This window comes from Telmatherina bonti (assembly GCF_933228915.1).
Source record: "Telmatherina bonti genome assembly, chromosome: 2".
NCBI classification, from domain to species: domain Eukaryota; kingdom Metazoa; phylum Chordata; class Actinopteri; order Atheriniformes; family Telmatherinidae; genus Telmatherina; species Telmatherina bonti.
Genome location: NC_136620.1, coordinates 26917794 through 26940987, shown reverse-complemented (window position 1 = coordinate 26940987; position 23194 = coordinate 26917794). Strand labels below are relative to the sequence as shown.

Genomic DNA, 23194 nt, shown 5'->3' with positions numbered 1-23194 from the left:
ATGTACTGTCGGAAAGGACAGCACTGCCTGAATGAAACAAGGCGCTCATCGACAGTAACATGCAAACCAAGATGGTACAACAAAGGTAGAATTTCAACTCATCTCTCCCATGCATCTGATCGCAGCTAGCTTGTCTCTTTCATGTCACTTCACTCTGGTGTCATGGTTGTCAAATCAGATGACTCGAGATTTTTTGTCAAATGTCTCCAGAGACATTGTTGCTGGAACAATCTTCATTCCACAGACTTAAGAGTGCAGAGGTGAGAAAGTTTATCCCAAAGACACACTAGAGTGTCTGTGTATGAATATCTATTCTAAAGCATTAAAAACATAAATAGGCTATCAAAATTAAGTTCATTAAAGAGGCTTTTTTTTTTTTTTTTGCTCTAATCAGCAACTTATCCACACTGAAGTGTCTGGGTCAAAATGACCCCCAACATCATCTTTGTATACAAACACTGCACAGATGTTCGACTACACATCAAAGTCTCCAAATTTCACTCAAAAGTTCATGAGCCCAGTGGAGGAAAAGTCACAAATTTTCATGAAGAAAAAGAAAGGTTAACCAGTAGTTTGTTCATCACAAAAACTGAAATGGGTCAAATTGACCCTTAACATAAGATAAAGGTTGAACAAGTTGAAATGAAGGAAGACGTTTGCAGATTTCTTGTGGGTTCGGGTTTATTTTAAGGTCTCAACAAAATAAAATGACAAAAAAACAATAAGTTTCTAAATATGGCTTACAGGCCTTTTATTCTACTAAACTACATCTGTGTACAAAATATTTCAAACAAGAAAAAGCCTTCATTTTTCATCACGTTAAATTAATTAGTCAAAGAAAAAGCTTACTAAAAGTGTTGCTAATGATTAGCTTCCTCTCTTTTGCATATTTATGGTATAATGAACATGATTTAAAGATTTGTTCACGTTATGAAGAAACTACAAGCCACATAAAAGTGCAATCTACCTGCTAAATTACAGTGATATTGATAGGTGTTCAATGCAGTGAGCCCTCTAGATCCACAGGCGACAATCTGAGCGAGTGCCTGGAAAATTTCATGGATCTCCAATTAAAAAATAAAACTTCTTTCTTTCTTTTTTTTATATTCTTCTATTTCTTAAATTGAAGCGCTAAACTCCTTTGAGTTTAACACTACAAGAGAGTAACTCGAGGTTCTCTGTGGGCTGATCAGTCAGGGAGGAGAGCAGAGGTAGTAGAAGCAGAAAATACAGCTGCAATAGTCTGCTGACCAACAATAGCGTTAATTTTTTTCCCCTCTGTGGCATCTTTGCCAAAAAACAAAGACCAGACACAGCGTTTGTATGTCTGCTGACAACAAAGTTTCTTTTGCTTGTTACTGTAATTTTAAACTCAAATGAAGCGCGTCCCCCAGGATGCACCGATAGTGAGTTTACTGCATTTCTAGATTTTAGAGCATCAACACAAGTACCTAGCAACATCACTGATATAAATTTAGCTTTAACAGAGTATTAATAAAATGAACTGGGAGAGAGAAGCTAATGAGGTGGCTGACACATTGGATGAGGAAAGAAAAACATTTTTGTAAAAAACAAAACCAGAGGTTAGATTGCTGATGTAGAGTCATTTTGGGGTCATGGTTGCTTCTAAGAATATGCTTACTTTCACGGTTTCTCTCTGCGCTTGTTACTGATGACATAAGCCCCAGAAAATGACTTCCAAGAAAATAAACAATACAGAAAAAGGAAAAGTGCACTGTGGTCACACAGCTGCCTGTTTCTGCTATGACAGTAAAAATTCAACTTCTTATAATAAAAGCCAGCGTGAGGTGCTTCAATAAAGAGGTCTGGGGCAGGAGATGTGCTCCCAGATGCACTCTATGTTAAAATATGTTTTTTATGGTGATGACAGTCACTCAAAGGGCTCCAATTTCCCAGATTCAGACTGAAATAGTGCTGACAAGCTGCAGTGGCAGCCTTACGCTGCACATTGTAAACAATAGAAAGGAAACACAGAACAATAGGACTCTTAACAACATGAACATGAGGGGGAAAATTCTCCCATATGAAATCTGACAAAGCATTGAAATGTCTCATTCCTTAGATAATACATAAATGAAGTTAAAAAACAACCTTATGACATGAAAATATAAAAGGTAAAAAGGAAATAAAATATTTATTCAACATCATACACACACTTGCTTCACACAGAACTAGCTGTTTGAAGAGCTACTGGTTCCTAGTCGTGCACAGGCATTTAAGTAAGAGATTTTGCGATCCACCCAGATGATGGATGGTGGGGAGGGAGGAGGAGGTGAGTGTTAGCTGAGGCTAATATCAGGGTTACTGAGGAAGGAGCCGATTACAGAAACCAAAACCCTCCACCACAGCAGCCCTGCCTTTCCGCCACCCTCAGCTCCAAAAATACAAGCTGCAGGATCACAGGGTGGCAACAACCCTAAGGAGGGTCACCCACCCACACCCTCCAGTTTCCCTCTTGTCTTCCTGCCTTGAAAATCACATGATCAGAAGATGTAGCTCTCAGATTCTGCTCCCAGTGTCACTAAACTGCTCACTGTAACAGTGGGTACGGTTCCATGATGGTTTTCAATTCAGAATTAATCATTTGGAATTAAATAATTCTGAATTAACAGTATTCTCCTTTGAGTTTACATGGAAATAATAATTCCAAATGAAGGTTTATACATTGTTACTTAATTCTGCTTTAGATTGGCAGGTTGGGAAGGGTTCTGATTGGTCAGGGGGCGGGTGTGATGTAGCCTATTTACGTCTACTGGAAATAAAGTTCGATTCCTGCTTGTCGTCTTTTTTGTCGTAACATAGACAACAACATAATAAGTACCAGCTTCTTTGCTATTTTGATTATAATTTTGAAGCACCAGCTCGACATGAGCATCCTCCTCCACATATTTCAGTAGCTGCGAAGGAGAAGGAAGATAGAATATCGAAGATGGGAGGGAAAACAACGCGCAGAATGTGTGTGTCATCGGGACGGGACAACGTAAGCAGCATGCGCAGAACGATCGGAAATAACCTGGAGCAGAATGAAGGTTTACATGACAGAGGAATTAATCAGTTCGGATTTAAAATGCAAATAAACCAGCCAATTACTTCGGAGTTAAGTTAATTCAGAATTGACGTTTGCATTCGGAGTTAGGTGTTTGGTGGTCATTTCTCGCCAGTTTAAAGAAGAACTAACTTTTATTCGGAATTAAAACTCCCATGTAAATGTGACCACTGACGTCATCAAAGACAAAGAGACGAAAAATGACAAGAAAATTAACATTTGCATCGTTTTAAATGACAAAAATTTTAAGCTTTAAACAAAACGTAAAAAAACATACAAATAAGACAATAAACTTATGTGATCCAAGTATGTCAAACTTGACTAAGCAGTGTCAGTGTTGTGTGGGAGATGCTGTGTGAAGGATGTGAGAGATCTGCACAGCTGCTAAGACATGAGAAGCTCAAATGGTGGCGACAGCTGTGTTAAAGTGAAGGTTTGTGTGCTAATATGGAGAAGAGTGTGAGGAGAAAACGAGAGTCCTTCTGTGTGTGATGAGACGCTGGCTCGGCCGTCTGCTCAGTACTTCGGTACCTTGGAGTAATCCTCCTGGACGATGCTCTTGCACAGACACATGGACAGGATCATCCCCAGGAGCTGAATCAAATGGAGTTGTCAGATTAGATAGAGGGGGAAACTGACTGATGGGGCATCTGCTTAAATGTGAAAGTGCTTCAGCGAAAGAAGTGGATGTGTGACCAGTAGGGGGTAGATTTCAGCCAGTTCACCTCCAGCTAAGCACTGTATAATTTTCTTGCTGACATTCACTATGGAACACACTTTTCTTGTATGATATGAACCTAACCCCTTTCTGGGTGTGCTGAGCTGCATAATTTGGGATGTGTAGCTTTGAATTTCTATACAAGCTACAATCTGCAGCAGGCCATGCAGTAAACGGCCTCTACATGGTTACTGTGAGTGCATAATTCAGAGCAAATGAAATGCATACTCTACCTCCACAACTGCCACACCGACGAAGATCCCCAAAATAACTCCAGAGTTTTCTTGGAGCCATTTCTCCACATACTTTACACATCCCTGGAGGAGACAACGTGAGAAACAGTGAGAAAAGAAAGTTCAGAGCAGAGAGGAGGAAGTCTGACATGCCAGGAGACGAACGGCAGCCGGACATGCTTAGAGCCTTTTCGCAGCACAACTGTTGGTTTTGGATTGAAGCAACGAGAGAAAGAAAAAACAGATCTTCGCTTAGCTGAGAGAGGGGGTGACGTCCCTGAAACAAACAGACCAAACAACGGAGCGGCAACGGTTTCCTGGGGTTCCAACAAATTACACAATGGTAAACAACTGGCTTCACTGTGCTGATCACTGTGCTGCTGATCACGCTGGACCACAGTGCCACACTGAGCTGGCAGCTGGAGTTACACAACACGAGTGAAATGTATACATTTTATGGTGTGAAGTTATTCAGGACCGTGCAGGAATTTTTTTTACAATCATTCTGCTCAAGAATCACTTCATAACACTGAACATGGTCACAACTACAATGCAAAATACTCTGAGTGCTGTGACCCAAAGAGGGACAGAGTGGATGACAAAGGAGATAGTCTCAAGGGGAAAAAACAGGAAATTGTTCTGGATAATTTGTGAAAGCAAATTTAGAGAACATGTAAAACAAGGACAGCTGTAAATAATTTATTTGGCCCATATAATTAGTTTAACAAAGAAAAACTTTAATTAAACCATCTACAGAGATGTGTCTCAACAACATTGCTACTCTGTTGTAACATTCCAGCGGCCCGCAGAGATTAGCCTAAACACTGAAACCACTGACAGATGACATGGATAACAATTATCATGGTGTTGCACTTAGCAGCAGTCGCACTGCTCTGACATGCTGCAATAGTTCCTCAGGAGTAGCTCAAGAAACAAGAGACATCGGGATATAAGACCTCATTTTGATGGCACAAGACAATAAATAATGTCTACATAATACGGACAATAAATTTAATCTTCACGGAAAGTCTACACTGGGGTGTGCATCACATGAGTTCTATGACATTTTCATAGAAATGATCATTTATAGACGTGGGGAGGTAATCACCAGAAGCAAGGTGTTTTCCATTAAAAAACAGGACAAGCAGCGATTCGATTAGACAGAACTATCCTTATTTATGATGCTCATTTGTGTGTGTGTGTTTTTTTAAACATTTTAATTACAGTTCAAAGTTATGCTATTGAGATTTTGTGTTACTGTGATTTAAATAAAAATGTAGTGGTGTTTTGTGCAAATTGTACATCGAACATAAGTTGAGCAGTGAAGGGGAATGTGTAGTCAAAGCCTTCCAATAGTTTGGTCAATGGGAAAATGCAGTTCAATAGCTCTGGATCATGCCAATATAAAGTAAAAGAGCTTCACAGGTAACAGATGTGTGTGATAACAACAGGAAAACCTACTTAATCATTGAGCTGAACATCACACTCTACAGTTTTTATGATCTTTATAAATCGAACATTTTCATACATATAGAGGCCTGTATTTCTTCACCTAAGTGTAAACCCGAAGACATATTGAGTAATGTCTTATTTGCATACCTTGGTATGATACATATGTTAGCTGCACCTGTAAATTCAGTTCTGATTGTTAACTTTTAGATCATTGCAGATTTTACACAGAGTTACATACCATGTCATAGATGGGGAAATCTTTAGACGTGTGCTCACACAGGCCAAACGGCTTCACCTCTGTGCCAGGAATGGAATCATTACGACAGGAGCATGAGTAGAAAAACCTGGTGCTGTTCTTGATCAAAAGGTTCTCAGACCAGTTTCCTGGACCCTTCCACCCACAGCATTTCATCTGGTGACATGAAAGAGAGGGAAAAAGATTGTGAGGCAGAGAAAGCACACAGAGGATGGAGTGAAAAAAAAATGAAAGTGTACAAGACAGAAAGGAGAGACAAAGATTAATGGAAAAATAAGATGAAGGCACAAATCGGTGCAGACTATGGGCTCCTGGCAGCTGTTTTCAGAGACACTAGAACAAAGAGGCTGGCAAGACAGAGGGAGAGAAAGGGTGAAAAGAAACGCGCTATGAGCTGATTATCTGAACAGGTCCATCCGAAGTTCAAAACAAAGATTTGATCCAACTTGCCCCTCATGGTGCCTGTCTGCTTTATCAATCTTTAAACTTCTACTGCCTCCAGAAAACAATGAAAGTAAAGGGGATTTGGTTTGTGGCGCCTCAGGCATCAAACACCTCTGGACCAACAATGTTTTTCCCAGCTTTTCCAGATAAATCTCAGAAACTGCAGTCAAATGCAATAGCATGGATTGTTTATTCATCAGAAAGTTTTCCAATGAAAACTGTTCATGCTGATGTCTGTGGGTTTCCCAGCCAGGGTTGCAAAGACAAGTGAAGTTTCCAAACCTTCTGGCTCAAAACTGCCAGAAAAAAGAGAATAAGACTTGAACAAGATGTGGCAGGTTGGAGTCTGCAAGGGCTGCTTTGTCAGAGCTTGTTTCACCTAAATTATGGGGAGGATTTCTAGATGCACCTGGGACATTGAAGGGTTCCAGTTTGGTGGGCTTAGGAGTGGGTCTCTGCTCTATATCATCTGTTCTATACAGATGATATAGACCTGTTTGTTTCATTGTGCAACTGAAATGTAGATCAGCAACTCTAAAGCCAAGACTATGATCTTCAGGCGGTAAATGGTGAAGCGTCCTCTCTTGGTTGGGAATGAGGTGCTGCTTTAAGTGGAGGACCGGAGGTATCCCACAGTCTCGTCTTCATGTGTGGGATAAATGTAGTGGAATTGACAGGTGGTTTGTTGCAACGTCTTCTGTGATATACGAGATTCATATCAGTCTGTTGTGGTGAAGAAAAATCTGAACCCAAAGGCAAAATCTCTTGACTTTATTAATGATATAGGTTCTTAGCTTCACCTGTAGTTACAAGCTGAGGAAAGTGAACAAAAGAAGAGGACTGTGGACACCAGCAGCCAAAATGAGTTTTCTCTCTTAGAGAGCTGCAGCACAACTTGCACTCATCAGACTTACTGTACAGACTTGTGTAGAGCTTGACAAGTCTGCTATATACTCATTGATTTAAAGAGCATGTTGCAGGTAAAAACCCTCTAAAATAAATATGTAGCAAAATATTATAGGGACCAATGTTGAATAAAACACACTATTTTGAGCTTTTGGAGTAGTTTATGTAAGAATTTCACAACTGCATCTCAAACGACAAGACAGGAAGTGATGTAGGAAAAGGTAGACGGTGCCGAAAAAAAGCACTGCTGCAGTGAAGAGTACCCAGTCGCAAGAAGTACAGTAACAGCATCTCACCTCTAGATGGCATGTATTCATTTTTACCTTTAAAGTCCCACTCTGTAACTTTTTGACTTTTAAAACTGGAGTTTATGACCCAGCATTTCCGGAGCTGTCACTGGCAAGCGGTGTCCCTCTGGTGAAAAAACGCACTATACAACTTTTTGAACCAGGATACGACGTCATGTTTTGCTTCACGGTATTATAAGGAACTGCATGTTGTGAACATGCAACATTGTCGATTCAGGAAAGAAACGCAAGAAGATTAAAAGAGTAAAAAGGACAAAACAAGAGTCATCACAAGATCGTCTTTTGGTGGCTGGAGAGAGCTAACATGTCAGGTAGCATGCAAGATGGATGCTGACTTAGCCATTGATACGGAGTGCGTGATGGGAAAATCATAATTTCAGTTGTATCTTTTGAAAAGAATAAATTCATGCCATCTACAGGCGAGATGCTGTTACTGCACTTTTCAAGATTGGCTACTTTTTTTTGGCACAAGATTGTCCACCTTTTCCTAGGTCACTTTCTGTCATACAGTTTTAGTTGGAGTAGTAAAACGCTTTCAGAAACTACAAGAAAAGCCAAAATAGTGTATTTATAAACATGTTTTTTTCAACATTGGCTCCTACAATATTTCCTTACATATTGATCTAAGTGGGGGTCTAACCTGCAGTATGCTCTTTAAGTTAGGTGTGTTGCTTCACTGGCAGGACTGCATGGCATCAAACTTAAGCCGTCTTGTTTAATAGAAACTTACTCCGAATATGTTAGGTTAGGGATGAACCCTAACTGAAAAAAAGATTGATTGTTGAATTCTTATTTGAAAATGATACAGAAGCTAATTTTCTTCATTAGATCTGATAAAGTAGCTCAACAACTGTTTGCAGTAATTTTATTACATAAAAAAACGCAAGTTTACATATTATTGCATGAAACAAAAAAAGATCATTACATTAGTTTTGATAACATATCATGGTCATGGCATGAAGTCGGTTGTTTCTTTCTGAGACTGATTATGTAACCAGGCTGAAGGATTAACTCACCGTCCTCTGAATGTAGTCCCAGGTGTGCTCTGTGGTTCTGTTATGCCCCGTGTAATCGGTTATCATGTTCTGGATGATGTTGGAAATCTCTTCTTTTAACTGTGGAGAGAAGAGACTTATTAGTGTAAATCAGAGTGTAAATCAAGTGTAAATAAAATATTTGTCAATGGAAAATTGTTCAGTAATAAGAAGTTCAGACAGCAATCTGGTGCAGGGAAGAGACTGAGCACCAAGGAATAGAAAGAAAATCCAAAACAAAACAAACAAAAAAAAAACCCAGATAAAACCATCCATACATATATTTTCTATTCTTGATCACTAACATTTAAACTGCATGTTTCTAAGGGAAGTGCCACAGTTCACACATGTGAAACCCCACTCTGGGCCGGGGTACTGTGGAAATTTAGCTCAGGAAGAGAGTGACTGTGTTTATGTGGATAAGACCACAGCGGTGACCACAATCCAGCTTCTGAACTCTGCAAAGATGAGCGAGAGCCTCACCCTATTCTGGGAAAGGGCACCACCCTGCCCTGTGGTGAGCCTTAAAAACAGGGAGTGTGTCTACGGCTACAGACACACACATGCTATCACAAAAACTGCCAAACACACATGTCCATACAACACATATGCATACATGTTGAAAAGCTATGAGCTGCACTGTCTCCACCTACCCGAAGTGCTGATGTGTATTAAATGAACAGCTTTTTATGTCCTCAGAGAGAGTGGTCAAGATCAGATAACAAAACTCGTTATGAGTTACTGCTGTATTCAAATATGACACTCATTTTAAACAAACACACGAGCTTGCTTCCCTATCATTGATCTGACCTGTAATTGAAAAGAATCGGTTCAACAGTGTGAACCTACGTCAGACCTACAGTCTGCTACAGACTGCATGTTAACTCACCATACAGAGAGATGAACATCTTTACAGAACATAGGTGATGCTTCATGAAAAGCTCCTAGAGTTGTGTTCCTTATGTGCAACCAGGAAGTCTAAAATAGTAAAACAATGTTGTATCCTTTTTTTTTTTTTACTCTGGGTGAAGTGATTCCTTGTTCTGATAGTAGTCTAGACATTTTGTAATCATGAACAAAAAGAAATATAGTTAGACCCCTCAGTTTACTGTAAATAAGTAAAACTCTGACTAATCCAAGTGTTCGGCCCGAAATGGCGTTCATTTCTTATAAAAAAAAAGCCTTGGATCGTGTAAGGAGCTAAACCAGAGAGGGAGGAGTCGAGACAGGCCACTTTCAAGCTTCCCAACATTACCTAACCGAGCTTTAATCATAATGTTTTTTGTTCCTCATTCGATTTCTTAAACTGGTACCATTTTAATTCTATTAGGCTAGTTTAACTTTTCACATCTATGCACTTTAGCCATCTGTTATGGGAAATCTCTAAAAATTGTATTTTAAAATGCTTTAAAGTGCATATTTTCACTGTCCTATGGTGTGTATTTTCCTGTTACTGCACTGACTGTCTTGAATATTGATGAATAAATTTACACTGGGTTTTTTTTTGCATCTTAATTTAGGTCTTTTAATGTTTTCATTTATTTAACCCTTTATGGGGCAAGTGACTATTTTTGATCACTTCGCTTTCTTTCACATTCAGCATGAAACCATTTTTTTTGTTAATGTAACAACATAATGGAAGTCTTGGTAAATACCAGGACAATTTTAGGTGAAAATGTCAATTTGAAAATTTCAAGGGATTTCATTGAGTGTCCTGTAAGGGGTTAATAAAGAACAACTTGTCAACAGGGGGCGCTGTGTCATCAGAGTTAAGCTTTTTTTTTTTTTTTTTTTGGGGGGGGGGGTCTCTGAGTTGATAATTACCATCTAATAGGGTAATATTGGTAATGTCATTGCACAACTGTCAAAATCCGTTCTGTTGCTAAATGTCTGCCTTTTTTGTGAGTTACCCACAAATTAAACACAAAACATCAATTAAAGTCTTGAGATGACTATGAAAATGTTCAACACTAAAACCTGTGTGCTATTTCCCTTAAAGAAGTCCAGTTTTCTTCATTCCATCTGCTTCACCTCGCTTTCAACCAACACTCGCTTTCAACCAACACCTTAAGTGACATCAATCACAAACTGACATCCTGTCACTTTCCATTCAATGAACTGAAACTGTGTTTCTTCACAGGATGTAGTGGGGTCCCTTGTGGTTTAACAGCACACCTACATTAACGTTTTCACACGCTTGTGAGGGAAAAAACACAAGCCCCCGTAGATAAAAGCTGTACCGATGAAAGGAAAGATGGTGAGAGGCAAGAGCTATATGTAGAGTCAAAGTGGGGAAAAAAGACAAAAGTACAGCATTTAGAAGCAAATTAACCAAAACAAAAGGAACATGAGGAGTAAGAGAGAAAGGAAACATAAAAATAATATCTTAATTAAAGCTGAAGTCTTACCTGATCTCCCTGTAAGTAAATGAGAACTCCAGCGGTGACTTGGGCAATGAGGATGAGCAGGAGGCAGGTGAAGTACTGTGACGTAGAAGAATAAATGTCAGTTTACAACATTTACAATTTTCAATTTCAACCACTGATAAAACCACGGAAAATCTAAGAGAAACCAACAGCCAACATGTTTGGCTGCTGGGTGATGAGAGTGTAAATTTAGCTGAACAAATCACCTAAAAAAAAGCCATTTTAGGGAATAAACAAAAATAAATGGTTACCTCTAACTCCAGCTTTATTATTGGAGATTCTACAAAAAATCTAATGTTTGGCCATAGATAACTCAGATTAGATTCACCATACAGATTTTTCTCATTAGTAAATTAGTACTAATGTAAGATCTCTGTACGTCTTCCTGAAGTGCATTCATTTGTCAGTGAGGGTCATCTGCCAGATGGTCACTGTCACTGGGAGAAGTAGGTCACAGCAGTTCTTTAGTTAACCCCTTGCAGGTTTAACACTGTGGAGGTCAGGCACCCATCCCCACTCTTTCTGTACCCCTTACATTTCACTGGCTTTATCTCTGTCACCTCCCTCCCCTCAGTAAATCCACACATGCTGTGAGCTCCCAGTCCAACACATTAGCAGAATGCTGAAGGGCTTTACTGTCAGCAGGAATCTATCATGTGTTATTAGCTATGCCTGAGAGCACAGGCAGGTGCGTCCAGATGAATGTTTTATGCACCAAAAAAAAAAAACCCTGTTTAACAACACCTGTTTAGCACTTATGTACTTTAATTGATAGCTCAGTAAGTATAAAAGACTGGTATGAAGCAGCTCCTGCAGGTAAACAACATGCAATGCCTGACTAAAATTATTTGGGGTATTTTATCTTTCTGATAGTAAAAAAGAAAGATGAACAGCAGAGTGAATTTTAAAATTCACAATATTGTTGTGTCCTCAGCAGTCATGTAGGAACTGTCATTAGATGTTGAGCTAAATTGTTATGGGGAGAGGTGTTAATCCTGTTTCTTTGTCAAGGAGAATGGTTCTCCCTTTTGGCCCAAGCTTTCACATGTTGCATCAAAGCTCAAAGTCAATGTGAGAGTCCTTACCAGAACCAGCATGCAACGGATTTCGTAGATGGCTCCAAATAAACCAAAGAAGCCCATTGCCATTGAGAAGCCGCCTATTCCAATAAGAATGTAGGAAGCCACAGTCACTGTCTCCGATGATTCATCTACAGAAGATACAAACATAGAAAAGCACACAGGAAGCGTTAAACCTATACCAAATTAATGCAGCCAGAGCCCTAATGTAACATGTTAGTAACAGTTTATAGGTGAACTCAGTTTTAAAATGAAACATATCTGCTTTTTTTAAACAATAAAACACAACCCCGTGTTAATATCCGAAACAAATGCTACTCAGTCAAGCCTCCCTCCCATGCAAAACCATTTTAACACAGATGGTGTCGATGAGCCAGAAATTCTTCACAGAGTAAAAGCTTAATGTTAAATTCAGAGCATCCACATGGTTCTCTCCCATGAAAGCTTATTTTAATACAGTAGGCCACCAGAAGGAGTTGGACCAGGACAAGTCAGCCTGTGGTTGACTGTGGAGATTAATTTATTTCACTCTGGTATGCAGAGAGACATTGGTATGTAAAGACAGAGAGATTCAAGAGAAGGGGGTAGGGTCTAAAAATGCTTGCAAGGTTGGAGAGAAGATAAACTGGAGCTATTATGTGGCTCCTTGTTATCTGGGCTGGGGATGCTCCAGAGAGCCAGAGTGCTGTCTGCAGATGAAGCCAGAATCTGAGCTTTGAAAAATGGCTGCAAGTTATAAAGATGCCTGGCCCAAGCAAAGAAGGAAAAGTCATCAGATTGCTGATTCCAAATCATGAGAAGAAGCTGACAAGCACAAAAGCTCATCTCTACTGCTCTAATTCAATGCAGTGGGGGAATGCGCTGCAATGCAGATGTTCTGGGTTGCTTTTACGCAAGCTGATGGGATGCAGATATCTTAAAAACACCATACAAGATGATTCTTCAAGGTTGTATAAAGTATGCATCCTGTCATATACATGAACATCAATAAACTGTCTGCAACAGGTTGCTGTTGGAAGTGCAGTGGTTGCTTCTCTTTGGGAACTGAAAATATTAGTTGGTACTTAAATCTCTTTGACTTGCACAATGTTACTTTGAAGATGTCCTCGGTCCTTTTATTTTTTCCTTAAAAATAAATCTTGTGCGCTTGTTATCACAGGATGCAGGTTGTGTCATTATCAGAAAGACAAATAAGCCACTCGTCAGGGTCAGAATATTTTCCAACCAAGTGCCAACTATATTTAACCTTTTTACTCTGAACATTTTATGGGTCCAGCAATTAAACAACTGCCGACTTATGAAGAAGATTACTAAAAACTACAACCTCAACACAACTACATAAAAGTTTAATACAGCAGCAATTCCACATAGAAACTCCAGAACAGTAAAATAGCTAATATAGTACAAGGATGCACAAAAACATCCCCAAGTGCATGTTCATTCTACATGGGTTGCCATAGCGGTGAATGCTGTGGTGGTTTTAGAACAGTTGAAAGCTAAAGGATCTGGGTCAACATATGCTGAGTGTTTATGTGGCTACAGGGTAGCATTTAAAAGAAGGCAGACATGCATACTGTATGTCCTATAAGCAGCACACTGCTGAAGCATATCGTTTTAGTCTCTAATTCACACACAACTAGTCTCTGCAAAAGCAACAGATGTCCACAGGTTTCTTTAACACTGATGATGTAGAGGATTTGGGGAAAATAATTTAAAACTAACCTAACAATGAATGAGCAAAAATATTGGACTATAGAGGTTAAGTGTTGCCAAATCCAAGCACATTACTTCAGCTCTACTGTCAGGTTTAACTCTATCTATCTATCTATCTATCTATCTATCTATCTATCTATCTATCTATCTATCTATCTATCTATCTATCTATCTATCTATCACAGAGACAAAACAACGTGTGCATGCTACACTTTACAATTTCTGTCCCATTGATGAATAGATTTTACTGTAAGGAGCAAGGATTTCCACATAGTAATCATATATTTTCATATAGACTATATGTTGTTGTTCTATGCTTATCAATAAAGTGAATGTTAAGTGACGCCATCCTGTGTCTGTGGGGTTGATTTCCTGTTGGAGGAAATGCAATGAAAAACGGAAGCAAATGAGTATTAATTTTGTTTTTTTCATGTTGTCAAAAAAAATACTTGTATAGTCAGTGACACTGAAACACAATCTTCATCCATTCAGCTATTTCTATCATACATTCTTAACCTAAAGTCTGTTTAACTCCAAAAGTGTCTCATCTCAGTCGAGTGCACCTGCAAACATATCAATGTCAGAGAGCATCAGATACCAGATAAATACTGTCATGCAGTCAGCGTGGCTTTTCCTGGTTACCATGCTGTTCTGCTCTGTATTGTGGCAAGTTTCCATGCAGATCTATGCTAGATAGTCTGTAAACGTTCCTTCTATGGTTTCCAAAGAACTTTCCATAAAAAAATAAAGAAAAATATGACGCTCTTCAAGAAGGAGGCTGTGAAAGGATGGAAACTGTTTGGCATTGCAGGTCATACAGTAAACACAGCCAGAGCCACACATTCAGCTTGCATACAGATGGTGAAAAGCCAGAGTTGACATTATGTCCAGATTTAAAAAGTAAACACTTGTGGCTTCTTGGTAGAGATTTAAAATTCAGGACTAAATTTAAACGGTCCAATTAAAAAAATTCTCATAATCATGAACACTCTTTCTGTCTGCAAAACTTTGCACCAGTTTCTGCTTTATTACGAAACACATTTCCAAACTGTGATTTGGCACGTTCTAGTTCACATAAGGCCTTTCCAGGGCCTAATGTTGCATAAACACATGGCAAGCAGTAAGATGTGTTAAAGCTATCGAGTCACTGAAACAGACCGTTAGCATTGATGTACTGACAAAGAGAGCTATACAATAAGGAGATGATGTCCTTAAACTGAAAAAATACAGAGGCTTGAAAGCACAACATTTACATAGTTTCCCTGTCTGAGGTCACTGGGGCAGCTGCACATGCCTCTACTAATAGAACTCCTAAAGAATGGAAACTGAAAACACACAGATCCTGTTTATGGTCAGGCAAAAGTACCATTTCTGAGGGGAACACACAGAGTCAATAAACAGAGTTGCCTGCAGCTTTTGTAATTCTACACAGTAGTAAGACAGTTCCAGTCAGGTCACAATCCATGGAGGAGCTGAGGTTGACCCATACTAGGTACTGGCTACAAAAATACATCAAACCCCACATGGGAGGAAGGTCCTGAAGCTAGCTAGCTGATTCATGCTATCTACGGAGGGACAGCTCGGTTATCACAATATTAGACATAACCACCAAAGAAGACGTATACTGCCTTTGTTTTCTGAAGGTCTAAACAAGATAAGCAAACTCAGCTCAATAACAACCTCGAAGGGATTTCTCCGATGTTACCGGCCTCAGGATCTGCATAGTAAGACAGGACTCAGAGGGACTTTTGTAAGACCAAAGATCAGCTCCAGATGATTGCCATCATGCTTTGACAACTCAAACACTGCAAGTCTGAGTCTGCCAGAAAAAACTCAGGATGAAACACAAGTTATGAGGTAATTATACTCTTTTAATTATGTGCTACACATTTTTTCCATAGTTGCAGGTTAGATTACTACCACCTGCTAGATTGGAGCCCGTCATGTATTTTTAGACTTTATATCCCTATTGATCTTGTTCACATACATGTGAACAAGCATCTAATCTTATGTTGTTTTACTCCTTATGGTGTTCTTTGGTTTGTCCCTTTCTCATTGAATGTTACTTGTGTCACATGAAAAGCCATGGTCCAGATATATATATATATATACATACATATATATATATATATATATATATATATATATATATATATATATATATATATATATATATATGTAAAATAAAGAAAAATCTTGAGTGCTTCTGTTTTTGTAAATACTTACCTATGATGAATACACTGCAAAGTATTTATAAAAAGACTTGTGGCACCAAGCAGCTTCCATCTATTCTCCTCTTCTTCTGGTACACACAGACCAGAGTTTGATCAATCTTTCTCCTTTGTCTTCACTGTTAAGTCAAATCAAACACATTGTTCCCTTAAAAAGGGCTGATAACCTTTCCCCTTTAGACAGTACTATTTAGAGAACACATGTTCTTACTACAATCAACTCAAATATGTGGCAACATTTCTGAAAGTAGGAAATTCCAACCATCTTGACAGTCTGGGCAGGTTTAAACAGTGGAAAGTGGAGAAATAAAACTCCTAACCTCAGATGAAAGAACTTGAACTGCCCTGATAACCAAGAGCTTGTCACCTCCCACTGACTAACGTAAACACAGCAGATGAGCTTGCAGTGGCTTGTCTCTTTGTCTACAGAGCAGCTTTTACTTTGCTGAGAATGATCAAGTTTCATCAGTGCGTCACATTTTTATTTTGGTCCAAACATCCCGCTGCGATTTCATGGGAATGAGTACCTGGAGATAAATATTCCATAAACTGCCGAGAGGAGGCCAAGAATTTCTGGATTTTCCACATCCTCCAATCTTTGTTCGCATGTAAAATGTTTCCAGACCACATTGTTGAAAAGTGCTGAATATATTCATATGTAAATGTTATAACTGGATGTGGTAGAAAGCCAGCAGGTGTGTTTGCTTTTATATTTTTACACTTACGCAGAACAGATACAAAACTCTGCTTATCAAGGAGAACCCACAGTCCAAATCCAGCGATCACTGCGCCAAAGATCTGTTGAGGGAGAAAAATAAAGATAATCAGACACCAGCTCTTATGTAAGAGTAAAACAATGAATCCGAGCTGGCGCATCTTAAACAGAGGAACTTGTTTTTTTTTTTTCATTTTACATCTGGAACTAATCAAACTCTAACTCTTCTCCCTGTCTTTCTCTATGCTAGTCTTGTTCTCTCATAGCAACAGTTTGTGAGGAATGTGGATGCTGAAAGCATCAACTAAATCACTCACAATTAAATCCAGGGTCGAAGAACATCCAAAAAAATGAACTATTGTCAGCCAAGCATGAGAGAAAAACTCATTTGTAGACAGAACAAAGTTAAGAATATCAGTCAAATTAAGATGGCCATTTTCAGAAGACATGGGGCACTTTTGTAAGGGCGAAATCTTGTGAGGATCTGTTGATTAATCAGCTTGCTGCTTGTATTGTTACCCTTCCACAGCCCCACAACAGTAATTAGTGCCCTGGTTAAGAGCTGTTCATTTACAAAGACTACTGGGTGCCCAGCGGCCATCATTAGCCCACTACTTCCTGGCTTCCCCCAGTCTCACCAACCATAATATGTCCACATGGACAAACATGTGACACAGACCCACACGCTTCCTATTAGACACCAGTTGAGTGTTCACTTCAAAAGGTCTGTGTCAGGTTTATAGCTGCAGACTCATTGGAAAGGTCTGGACATCCTAACAGTCAGTTTAAGGGGCATGGGGGTTTATCAGGCACTGGACTTCAAGTTGTAGTCAGTTTAGAGAGGAGGAAACAAACAGAAACCATCTGCTGTTGTTCAGACCAGACTGAACTATAAAGTCTTCTCCTCCAGGCAAACTCACAGCAACGTTTCCTTTTGTATCCTCATTAATCAACAGTGGGATCTCAACTTGAAACAATTTTAAAAATAATAACCTGAAAGGACAAAAGCAGACCTTAATTTGTGCATGTAATGAGTGTATGATTCAGCGCAGATAGAACAAAGTATCTTATCTTGAAATCTAATGTGAACACAGGTGCTGAGAAAGTAAAAATTGAGGTTCACACAACTCTGATAATGGTTGCTGCAACCAGGAATGAACAAAATGTGATTACTTACAAAGAAGAGGAGGTTGAAGAGGAAGAGAAAGTACTTGGTGACTGAAACGCATCCTTTCCCCATGGCTGTGATTCTGGAGGGCAAACAAGTTGGGATTACTACAGGGCAATAAAAGGCTGAGATAAAACAGTGAGACAGAAAGGGAGAATAGATGAAGAAAAGACACAATAAAACAAAACCCAGACAGTTAGCCTTGCCGCAGTTTCGCGAGAGTCACAGAATGAGGACACAGGAAAATCTGCACAGCTGGACTCCTGGTTAAACAAAGCTATAATATTCCAAACAAAAACATTGGCTTTGTTTCTTCACAATAGCCATTTCTCCACTGGTAGGAAGCTGAACCTCCTCTTTAACTACCACTTTTATATGAGTAAAAGTACCTGGTGTCTTAGTTTGCAGGTTCTAAAAGTACACTTGGGGGTGAGTGAAATATACATTTTTGTTGTATATTTCACTAACAAGCCACACTGGTGTGTAAGATGAGACGAAAAACCACTTCAAAGTGATGAGTGGTAAACTTGTGGTTACCGTGCAGAGGACATGACAGCACATGTAAATATGCTACTGTCATCATGGGAAGAGGACAACACAAGCCCAAATATGGTGACAAGCAGCAATAGTCAGAATATAAAGTTACACAGAACAGGTATGGCTACTTGTTACTGTGAAGCACTTTGACCAGCAGAATACATCTGGATTGACATGAATATGACTGACCGATTGAGAACATAATTATTACACGAATCAGAAACACTTTAGCAGTTTGAAATTTTAAGTTGGAGCATGTTACAGCGACGTCAATCAGATGAGCTCATACTCACTCAGTACACTCTCCTGTCATACTGTATGACTGCATCTGAGAACTTTTCTGCAAGCAACACTTCGTCCTCAGAGAGCACCTGTGGGGCCAAGGCAGTGCCATATGCAGAGCGTACTTTACAACACTGTTCTAGGCAATGTGCCTGAGTGAGAACTTCACAGGCCCAATGAAAATATGACGACAACATTACAGCCCCTCCAGATGACAAAATGTCATCTTACTACTAACTGTTCTACAGGAAAAGATTTTCTATATGTATTCGGTATTATTAGGTAAATCATACAGTTTCTGTTCTACACATACAGCATCTACACTATAGCATGCACATAAAGATGCTTTCTGAAGATGCTGTATCTCTCCGTTACATGTAAGATTGTTATCTTTGTCTACTGTGTGTCTATGAATACGTGCAGTAGAAAGAGAAGAAATAACTTTACAGCTGCTCTTTCTGAATGCATCCACCACCATAACAGGAAGTGAGTTAAAGTTAAGTTAAAACATATGACAGTTTTTTTTTTTTAAACAAGCGGCACCTGTCTTAACATGCTGATATTTAGCTCACTTTCGGTCACAAACATAATCCATGTTCTTAACTTCTCATGCTTGACTGGCTTTTAGTTTTATGTTCAACTCTGCATCTCAGCAGAGCTCTTGACAGTCACCATGAATATTACCATTAGTAAGCATCTGCATGTACCTTATGACCTAAATACTAACTCAGCTTCATGATTTCCAAACTGAACAGTGTAAAACCTAAAGCACACAGCAGTTGCGCCTGTTAAGAAGATAATCCTCAGAGGAGATTGTTGTCTAGATGTTGAGTAGCAGTGCAGATTAAAAAAGGATTAGTTATGATAACCATTGTTTGCTTACTGAGCTGTGACCATTTCTAAACAGTTTCTTACATTGCCTCAGTCTTGCTTTGTGTGTTTTTTTTGTAAAACAATACATAAAAAAAGACTATTTTTACAGACAATGTGGATCATCAAAGGTGACAATGGCGTTTCAAACTGGTCTGATATTGGTCTGAACGAAAACCTTGCAATGATAACACTCCTGCACTCTGAAAACCACCCTGTTTGCAGTGGCTATTGAGACTGACACCAGCAAAAAAAAAAACTGATTTAAAACTCCTTAATTTAAACAGAATTGCAGAAAAGATAAACTGCTGGACAGAACAGATGCAGATATACTGAATTAACAATTTCATAATTTCCTTTGCAAAGGAAGTTACGTTTTTGTCCGCATTTATAAAAAAACTACAGGGTCGATTTTAGGAATTTTTTTTTTTCTGAGACTGTCTTGGTTGCAAAATTTTTATAGTGATCTGGAAGGAATCAAGGACATTTTCAACAGGATTCTTTACAATATGGGTTGAAATGCTTGGTGGAGGTCTTCCTGAGTTTTTTTTTCTAGTTAAACATGCTTTGCCGACTTGGCATGGCAAAGTATGGCTGAAGAGAGGAGAAAGAAAAAGAAAAAAAAAAGTTGGAAAATCCAAATGAGTCAACTAAACTTTTAAAACCACATTGACAGATCTAGGTTTTTTTTTTTTTTTATTATCTAATTCACAGACCAAATTTCCCTGTGGTTTTGTCAGGCTTGAATTCCAGCAAATGGGGTCTTAATTACAATGAAAGATTAAGCGTTTAACTGAAATTAGTGTTTGGTAATTGTTAGCTCAGAGGCAAGGTGTAAGTAGATGAAGATGGCACGAGTGGCAGATGGTAGCAGCTACGTCTGTAAAGGAAACTGGATTTAACATAGTATAATGCTATTAAATGTAAAAAGGCTACCAATTCTTCCTAATATACATATATGACCCATTTACACATCTGTGAGATCACGGCACTTGAAAAAAAAAAAACCTGCATACATCATCACGGTCCCCCGAAAGCTTTTAATACTAAGTCCAGAGTCCTGCGTGAACATCAGTAAGAATATTAAATCCTTCTGCACGAACATGATTAACCTCATTGTCTACACAGCATTTTAGTGACAACGCTGACTGTTGGAGCATTTGCATTTCTAGGAGGAGCTGTTGACGTAAATTCAGCTGCATGAAAAACATTGTTGCTTGCAAGCAGAGAGCGTGGGCTGCCCTGTCAGTGCTAGTAAGTTTACTTCAATCACTGCCTACACCTTGAAAAGTTTTCATTCTACGCCCCATTGTGTCTGAAGTCTCAACCTTTCAGCTGAGTTGCCAGTTGATAAATAGGGACTTACCATTTACACATTTTTATACATTTATGGGGGTTGTTAAACTGCATGACTGAAGTCCCAGGCTGCAGTGATGGAGGAAATGAATGGAATGGAAATAATGAGACATCAGTCATAACAACTGAAAGCTGAGCTGTGTTTGTTAACCACTAAATTGCTTAAAAACTTCCAATTATTGCAGTGTGAATGTCAGCTCACTGTTGTAACTGGGTGTTGCATAAAAGATAGGAAACCTAGTTGCTGAAGTGGTTTTCAGCTTTGACTGATGTTGTGAAGACTGCAAAAGAGTCAATCAGTAGAAGTTGTCAAGCATGTGCAAACTATCTAGTGATGACCAATATGTGATGTCATGGTTTTGACTTTGATCTTTCTAGTTGTTAGATATTAAACAGATTTAGATTTTATTTTTGTGTTTAATAAAACATCTAATGTACAGAGAAAAGGTAAATAATCAGTCTATCATTAGTTAGGAGAGCCATGTCATGGGGGGAGGACCACCCAAAGCCTGGAATTAAAACGTAGCCTTTAATCTGAGCTTATGAGGCACCTCCCAACTCAGAAATGTGCAAATGATTTGGTTCACTACTGCAGTGGGCTGGAAGGAAAAACAACAGTTCATTAAACAGTGACATGCTGATGTAGTAAAGAAAACCATCATGTTGGCAAACAAATGGAAGTTTTTGTTAGCACTACCTGACTTATTATATATTTTAACATTGTCAGAGAATTTATATAATAAGAATTAAGATAAAACAAAAGTAGCTCAGAGTACAACTTGAACTCATTTAAAGGACCATGTACTCTTATTACTGCGGCTGTCAGTAATAATCATTTCTAGCAGACATTTGCAGGGGTTTACACAGAAATAAACTTCAAGCAGCAACAAAAGAAAAAAAGAAAAAAAAGATTTCTTAAAAAAAATACATCATGACTGATTATCATGACCTCTGTAATTTCTAATAATAAATGTGAGCAACAACACAATTAAGAACTGTTCTATCATGTTATGTCGCCTTTATGTCGCTCTGTGTTAGGTGGAACACAATTTAGCATTAAATCTTTGTGATACAGAACATGACAGCACTCACTTTACACTAATTCCCTCTAACTCTGCACTGTCCACTCATAGCAGAACCACAACCACAGACTGTCCTCAATGAAACCAACATACATATAAAAGCAAGCTATTCTTATTGTGTTGCTCAATAATGGTTCACTCAGCACAAGAGTGTGGGGAGCTTAAAAGTAGGACACAATGATCAGGACAATTTCCCAAACACACTGGACATGCTCGTGGGAAGATGATATTAATATGAAGAGGAATAATTGCATTCCAATGTGATGATGAGTATAAAAGCTAATCCTGTATGTCTTTAGGGACCGCTATCCCATCTGTTTTTCTGTTTGTAGTCCAGCTGACAAATAGGTTTTGAGGACTGTCATTATGTTAATGTTTTATTCAGCTTTTTAGGACAGATGTATGAAAAAGCTACGATAAAAGCCAGAATCAGACGCAAACAGCAGGTTAACTTTGTCAACATGGCAGACAAGTAGCTTCTCCGCAGCCTTAAACAGTTTTCAAAAGTTGAATTTTATCTTCTGTATTTCATTCCTCCTTTTCTGGTTTACATTACAGAACTCTTTAATGTAAATAGAAAAGTGAAGAACTTGTGCAGAGGTTGGAGTCCAACGAATTCGGTTAATTTTGTACGTAAAGTTTTTGTTTTCTATTTCCACGTTTTACCGCTGATTCTCCATTCATTTCAGCTATCAGTGAAAGAGGACTTTAAGTTACCTCGACACAGCTAGCTGTAGCATTAGTTAGTGGTTTAACTCCTGTTTCGACCTAGTTTTACAGAAACTCGACGAAGTCGAGTCTAAACATGTCTAGACGAACTTACAAAGGCAGTTTGAAAACACAGTCTAGAGCTGATCTTATCCTTAGCTGCATTTTTAAAATGAGAAAAACTTACTTTGAGTTAGTTTCCAGAAGAGCTCGTCCACTGTCTTCTCTGATGGGAGACTACTGGCAGTCCTGTGACAAACTGTGAGTGTTTGTCCGTGTCTCTGCGTGGACCGTGTGTGTGTATAAGCGTTCACACTCCACCACGCGGCGGTAAGCTAGCTAGTCTTCTTAACCCCTTCCTGTCCTTGTAACTACATGTACAGTAATGGTGGAGGCGTGTTTTCCTGTTATTATAACTGAGTATTTAACTTTAATGACGTTGTTTCAACTGTTTGGTAAAATAATTCTTTTCTTGTTGAAATAAACGACTTATATAAAAATAAAAAAAAATCCGCATTTTATTAAATCTGTTGCCTGTGTCTAATTTGATAATAATAATAATAATAATAATAATAATAATAATAATAATAATAATAATAAAAACTCCAC

The 23194-nt window shown here is 38.7% G+C and overlaps 1 protein-coding gene across 1 annotated transcript; it reads right to left on the bottom strand.

Moving 5' to 3' along the window:
* Positions 1-677: 677 nt before the first annotated feature.
* cd82b (CD82 molecule b) lies at positions 678-22862 on the bottom strand. The gene is made up of 9 exons (XM_079255591.1): positions 22773-22862; positions 17760-17832; positions 16593-16665; positions 11930-12054; positions 10827-10901; positions 8401-8499; positions 5709-5882; positions 4019-4102; positions 678-3661 (listed from the first exon to the last, which is right to left on the bottom strand). Exons 2-9 carry the CDS (start codon positions 17820-17822, stop codon positions 3584-3586), a joined length of 771 nt encoding a protein of 256 aa, XP_079111717.1. The 5' UTR covers positions 17823-17832; positions 22773-22862; the 3' UTR covers positions 678-3583.
* Positions 22863-23194: the final 332 nt, after the last annotated feature.